Consider the following 6,930-nt stretch of genomic DNA (forward strand, 5'->3'; position numbering starts at 1 on the left):
AGTCGATTGAAACGACATACTCGCGAGCGGGCGGAACCATACATCGAGGAGCTGAAAGATTATCTCGATCCCGTCGATCTGATGCTGCTTGGGGATGATCCGAACAGTGAATTCGTTCCACTGCAGCCAGAGTTTGGCCAGCAGTACAACATTGATACGGATGAAAGCTCGCAGGAACACCCGGGCCCTGCCATTGACGGTGGTGCATCGATGCCGTCCAGTGGTGATAAGAAGCTGAAAGAATTCAAAATTGTCTTCCACCATCGCAATCTGAATGGGAGTGGCGTTCGTGCGTGTTCCAGTGTGGGCTTTACTCTGCTTGCTCTCCTGATAGCCTCCCCATTGGGTGCCATCGCACGGCTCGAGGGATGAGCTGCAGAGCACAGTCGCCCTGTCTGTTTACTGTCTTTACCGTCCTTATACGATCAGTGTATACCACCACAAAACTACGTCTAGTCATTGTAGAGCGAACGCTCTTATCGCCCAAGAAATGGCCAAACAAATAAACATTAAAATCAACTCATCGTCACACGTAGCGATGCTTCAGTAGCAATTAATCGGTCGCACGATGCGGTACACACGAGGTGCGGCGGCTCGATTCTCCTGGCCGGTGGTACTGTGCATGCTGCTGTGCTTCGCTGCCTTTAGCAGCAACGGTGGCAGTGGAGCAGTGGGCGTGTTTTGGAGCATTGCACATGCAGCACCGACTTCCGATTGCGTTGCAGTGGCAAACGGAACGGGTGGAACTGTTGTGCCGTCGCTGCAACTGACCGGCAAATCGAACGTACCGGAATTGGATCCACTGCGTTGGCTCGTTTCGAAATCGGGCTCATTTTTCAAGGGCTAGTGTAGTGAATAAAAGTATGTGAATTAATATAACCTACAAAGAGTGTGTTTTCAATTCTTGTTCATTTAAAATTGTACTTATAATGGTGGCATTTCATTTAAAAAAAAATTTAAAGTGGCGATAAATGATGTATTATTGATATGGAAATCGCTTAAAAAAATAGGTGAATCATATTTATTCATTTTCCTTGATAATATTTAGTAAAAGTTAAGTGTTCTCAATGATTAAAAAATGGCAATTGATTTTCTCCTTTCATTTAAACCTCTGTTTATTATACTTATTTTTTAAATATTTTTATTTGGGTCACCATTCATATTTGTATCATCGATAGTAACCCTGCCGTGCGTCAACACCGCGCGCCTAAGGTATGCAATCCGCGCTACAGCTACTCGCTGCGGCATAGTGGGAAAAATTGTAGCACATAGCTCGTCATTTAGTTTCAAATGATATTTAAATAAATAAAAAAATATTTTTTCTAAAATTACAAAAAATTAAAAAGGTATTCTAGATGAGCTTATTTGTCAAAGAAATAATATTCCTAGAAATAATAGAAGCCTACGCATTGGAATGAACAATGCATTTTTTGTTTGTTTTGAAAATAACTTTTTAGTGAAGGTAATGATCCATCCATCCAGAGCAGTGGCGATTTTAACGGTAAGCAAAGTGAGTGATTGCCCCGTCGATGATGAGCCCCGTGTATGTTTAGTCCAGCATCCATAATAGTTGATATAATATGACACTGTATTAGCAAGGAGGGCCCCGTGGGTGATGGACGTTGGGGCCCCATGCTAGACGAACCCTGAGCAATAACTCCTCCACCCCACCCCCACACTATTCCTACTGCTTAGGGCCCCCGACACTGTAAACTCGCCACTGATCCAGAGGGTTATGAACAGACGTTAACTGCTTATACGATCAACTGCCTTAGCTGGTAAAATATATCACAACGAACTAGCCATTAAGGGGGATTAGGGAGGACCAAGTTGTAATGTTCCAAAGTTATCATAAACTAAACTAACTAACTAACTAACTAAAGTTATCGTAAACTTCCTCTAATTGTATGGTGTAACAGGCATGCTCAGTGTAGGCCTTAGCCATTAATGAGCTTGTCTGGATTATGGTTTATCTATAGTATGTTATAGTAAGATGGGCGGTTCGGACCATATGGGACTTGAGTTATCAAAAACATTTAGGAGAAGAAAAAACCGCCAAACATCATGATAATAACATGCGTAAGGCCGGTACATTCCTTCGCTGACCGATTCCGTACCAACAAAAACCCTCGATATGCTAGGTAAGTAAGGCATACCCTTTCTGCAATCACATTGTTAAGTAACGACAATGCCCCTTCCGAAACCGCTACAAAAACCAAAACCCGTTCAAGCTTCGCTGCCTCAATAGCGTCTTCCTTTTTGGGATGACGTAAACCTGCCGATTAAGTATCGCACAAGACACTCCCACCCGAAGCTTGGAGACCCGGCCACAGCAAATTGTCATTCGGTCCCGATTACAAATCCAATCATTACAAACTACTTATACAACTATTCCAGTTCTAAGCCCACACTACAGACGTTTAGCCCTGATCCCCTTCCTATATTCAATAATCAATCGAACCCTTTTCCTGCCACCCTTTGGAATGTGCTGATGAGGGAGGGCCTCGGAAGACCTCATCGCCGACGTTCTAATGGCTGTTCAAGATCAATCCCATGTGATCAGTCATTTCCTTCCTTCGGAGGGGGGGTAGGCGATTGGATGTCGTTAAATGACAATTGCAAAAGCGTCCCGGTGGAAAATTATTTCCAACTGCTGGATAAATTACGCTAATGGCGTATCAGAAGCGTCAGCGTCATCGCATTAACTCGAACCTCGAACAGGGAAAGGTGTGGAAATGGTCGCCGTGATTCACAAGGTGTAGAGCAGCAGTACAATGCATTAGAGTGGAAGTAGATCTGAGCAAATAGAAGTTTCAAGGTTAACCAAGGGACGGGGTCGTCACAATTGCCTGGATAAGGTGTTTTCTAGGAAAAATATCATCCAGAAAGTATAATTTTCTCCGTACTTTCTTAAGTAAGTTTTGGTAAGGAAATTATGGCTTAATAGCACCTTACTGTACTCTATACATTGTTAAATTACTTATTTACGATTTGTTGATGGAACAAATCGAGAACTTCTATTTTTACCGTTAAGACCGAGCCCACCACAAAAGGTTTTATTGCTTTTCTCCTTCTCTTTGTCTCTCTTTCTCTCTCTCTGTCTTTCCGCTTTGTTTCGCAATCTTCTCCTTCGCTTTGCTCGCGCGTTCGTTCGCTAATGTCCTTTGAAGGACCTCATGGTACCACCACCTGGTCGTTAGGCACACGCACACCAAGAAAAAAGCCTCATCCTACGAATTGCCCTACACCAAGAAAGGACCCTCCAGGTGGGTCTTAAAATATGGTCGGCAGCAGGGCATGTGTGGCATGAGGACTCTCTCTCTCTCTCTCTCTCTCTCTCTCTCGCTTTCTCACCAGTGGTATGTATAGTTCCCGCCGAAAGCAACGGGCCCTGCTGCTTTGTGGTAAGGCTCCGGGAGTGGGAATGTGTTGGTCCAATTAACCAGTCACTTGGATTGTGATTGTGCTGGTGGTGATGGTGGTGGTGAGTATTGGATATCAAAGCAGGCGACGCTTCCATCGGAGGCTCCGTAGCCGCTACCGAACGACCGACCAGCACAATCACTCGCACGCGCTTTAAAGGTGTAGACTTACCTCCGGAGCAGCAGCAGCAGCAGCAGCAGTAGTAACATTTTCCACAAGGTAAGAGATAACAGCAGCGCTCGGTACAGTCGGATCAGTGACAGTGTCCATCGTAAATCCGCCGGGTTTTAAGCCAGTTGCATGTGCTCTTATCGCACAAAGCTCTGTGAGTTTGTTGTGCCGATTTTGGACGAAGGCTAAACCACAGAACCACATCGCGTACCATCGACATTTGTGTAGATAGATAGACACTCGTTAGATAGATAGGGAGAGAGAGCACACAGACACTTGTACGAAAAACGCTTCTACAATCGAATGCAAATGTTCGGACTCGGCGGTGAAAACGGCTTCACGTGAGCCGCTCTCGCATCCACTCATTATCACCTGAAGTGCGCGGCGACGGCGTACCAAACACATTCCCACATTGGCGATGTACATATATCCATCATGTGGCTCTCGTCCCCCCTTCAATTGTTTGCTTGCTCGTGTTTTCATTGCATTCTTTTTGTATCGTTTTAGCACCTACACCTGTGAGGCGAGCGGAATAAACCAACACGACGGACAGATAACAACGTCCAACGACATCGCAGCCTCCGGATAACAGCACGGCCAGTCGGGCGAAGATCGTTCACCGGATGGGAAGCCCTGCCGGTCGTCGCCAAGTAGCATCCACGGGATTAACCTTGTGATCAAAGTGTGCGCGTGTATTTGTACGTGTGAAGGTGGTGCTTACGGGAGGGACAGCAAGAGATACCAGTGTGAATTACGCGCTATTGCAGGGTGAAAAGCTTTGGAGAAGCTTCACCTCAACATCCCGTACCGAGAGAGCGAGCAGAGGGGTTTTTGTTCCCGGGATTGTATGTAAATTTCACCCCCAAAAGCCCCCTCCACCACAAGCTAATTGCTAGCTGTTCGATAACAAGCCGCTGTTCGAAGGGGCCTCGATACCCGTGACCGTCAACAAACGATATTATTAGCCGTTGGTACGCCGATCAAGCACCACCTAACACCCTTTCTCGGTGTCCGATAAGTGTTTTTGTGTTTGCCTGTGCTAGTGGTTCGTTGTTCGTGTTAAACAAAACCACCATGCTAGTCGAGGAGCCCCCACGACCCATCGGAAGGCGGACGAGGCGCTCACTTTCGCCTAAAAATAGGCAGCTGCTGGCGATCTGCCTCTGTGCACTGCTCGCCCTACCGCAGGCGGCCCTCGGCCGCAAGGTGGCCCTGTCGCGCGTCACCAAACCGACCGGCCACCGGGGTTACGCGAACGCGGACATTGCCAAGCTGAGCTACTCGCCGAGCCATGCGGCCCCCGCGTCGGCAGCGAAACCGGTCGCGCCCGTCTACTCCTCCGCACCGGTCGCCGGTGGACACCCGCAGTCGCCAGTGGGGGCACCACATGGTGGTGGTGGTGGACAACCTTCGTACGGCTGGCAGGTTCCCCAGGGGGCACCGGGAGCGTCGGGAGGCGTTTACCCCGGAGCTGCAGCGGCCGGTGCAGCCGGCACGGGACTGGTGGCAAGCAATGTGTACCGTTCGCATGGTCATAATGCAACCGGGGGTGGATTTGGCAGTGGTTTGGCACACTCTCCGCCCGGTGCATACCCGGCCTACCCGGTCCAGCAGCCGCAAGGATTCCCGGGCGCACCGGTACAGCATCCAGGCGGTGGATTCCCCGCACCCGGATATCAACCGCAGGGAGGATACGTGCCACAGCAGCAGCCGGGTGGTTTCCCCCATCAACCGTCGTACGTCCCCGGGGGACATTACGATCAGGGACACTACCAGGGACAACCGGGACAGACGGTGGTGCACCATTACGAGCAGCCGCAGTCCAGTGGGGGCAGTGGAATCGGCACGGTACTGGGAGCAGGTGCAGCAGGTCTTGCTGCGGGTATTGGCGGTGCGGCACTGTACGACGCACTGAAGCCGAAGGACGCGAAGGAAGAGCCAGCGGCAACGACGGCAGCGACGGCAACTCCTGCTGCTGCTGCAGCCCCTGCAGAGACACCTGCTCCACTGGCGAACCCGAACGGTGATGCTCCACTGGCTCCTCTTCCGGTCAACCCCAATGGAGATGCTCCACTCGCACCGATCCCAACGGAAGCCACACCATTAGCAACGACACCAGCGGCAGAAGGTGAAACTACGGCCACCACCACAACCCTCGAAACCAGCTCATCGGAGAACCCGCTCGGTATGGCCCCGCTAGCCCCAATGCCGGATTCAGCTCCTGCCACCCCGGCCGACGGTACACCGAATGCATCCGGATCGGACGTGGAGGTGCGGCACTCGTCCCTCAACGTCCAGCCCGACCTGTCCGCCTCGATGGCCGAACCGGCGAAGGGTGGAGCGGCCGAGATCGTTCGCCTGCCGTCCTCCATTGCGATGATGCTCGGGCTGTTGCCGTTCGTTGTGAAGTATCTTCGCTTTTAAGCCACCAGAGGGCAACGCGCACCCAGCAGCGTCTATTGTAAATATCGGGGGAAAAACACCTGTCAGGGGTTGTAAAGGGAGTTGGGGAACGAGTTGGAGAGTTGTGTTACTGTGCCACTACTTTTTTGTAGTTTTCCCTTTTACCGGGCGGTGCGTCGATGACCGATGCGAGTATTGTTTTTTGCTCTGTTGTTTTTTTCTTTGCCCGTTTGCGTTGTAATATGTTTTAGTACGGTTAGTCCGGTTAAGGTAGAGTCTGCCGGAGCAGGGAGCCGAGGTAAACGAGTAAACGAATGTTCAATGTTTGAATTTTTAAAGAAACGAAACAACGATATGTGTAATAAATAAGGTTAAACGAAAAATTCATCTCTTTTTTGTGGGCCTGTTGGAGTAATTAATTTGAAAAATAGTGAGAAACATGAGGAAGTACAACGTATAACGTTGTCCAAAAGCAAGGTGCAAGCAATGTAATAGTATGTATTATGCAAAAACTCAAAACAAGGAACCAACAACACACCACAACAGTTTGTTTACGCAAGACAAGCTTGCCTAGGATTTTTCACGTTTTCGCAGATAAATGTAATTAAGACAGCAGACCGATAACGCACTACACGCCGTGGGTTGTCGCATTCCACCTCAAAACTAGTAAGGTTATAACAAATACATGGTCCATCCGAATAGCACATTAGCACATTCCAGCAGCAGTGAGGCCTCATGGCGATCATTTCCATTGTTTGCAGCACGGGCCGCACCGTTAAAGCACCAGCTTTTCCCAAGAGGGAAGGGGTGTGGAATGCTAAATTTTACATTTTTGCATTAAAACGTATATCGGCCGGCTACACTCCGGCTCGTCGATCGATTGAGCACGATGACGCGCTATTGAAGGGCGGACACTGTAGATAGAGCCATTTG

The 6,930-nt window shown here is 49.2% G+C and overlaps 1 protein-coding gene across 2 annotated transcripts; it reads left to right on the plus strand.

Annotated features, from left to right (window-relative positions):
- The first annotated feature begins 3,515 nt into the window (after positions 1-3,515).
- LOC120905068 (spidroin-2-like) lies at positions 3,516-6,382 on the plus strand. 2 transcript variants are annotated; one of them, XM_040315737.1, is made up of 2 exons: positions 3,516-3,642; positions 4,102-6,382. In XM_040315737.1, the coding sequence occupies exon 2, from the start codon at positions 4,669-4,671 to the stop codon at positions 6,016-6,018; it is 1,350 nt and encodes a 449-aa protein (XP_040171671.1). In that variant the 5' UTR covers positions 3,516-3,642; positions 4,102-4,668; the 3' UTR covers positions 6,019-6,382. The 2 variants fall into 2 exon arrangements, with proteins under 2 accessions (XP_040171671.1, XP_040171672.1); XM_040315738.1 differs by lacking the exon at positions 3,516-3,642 and adding an exon at positions 3,905-4,014.
- The last annotated feature ends 548 nt before the right edge of the window (positions 6,383-6,930 follow it).

Source organism: Anopheles arabiensis, chromosome 3, assembly GCF_016920715.1.
Source record: "Anopheles arabiensis isolate DONGOLA chromosome 3, AaraD3, whole genome shotgun sequence".
Taxonomy (NCBI): Eukaryota; Metazoa; Arthropoda; class Insecta; order Diptera; family Culicidae; genus Anopheles; species Anopheles arabiensis.

Excerpts from the sequence above, each read along its gene's own strand:
- LOC120905068 (XM_040315737.1), top strand. The coding sequence starts at position 4,669 with ATGCTAGTCGAGGAGCCCCCACGACCCATCGGAAGGCGGACGAGGCGC.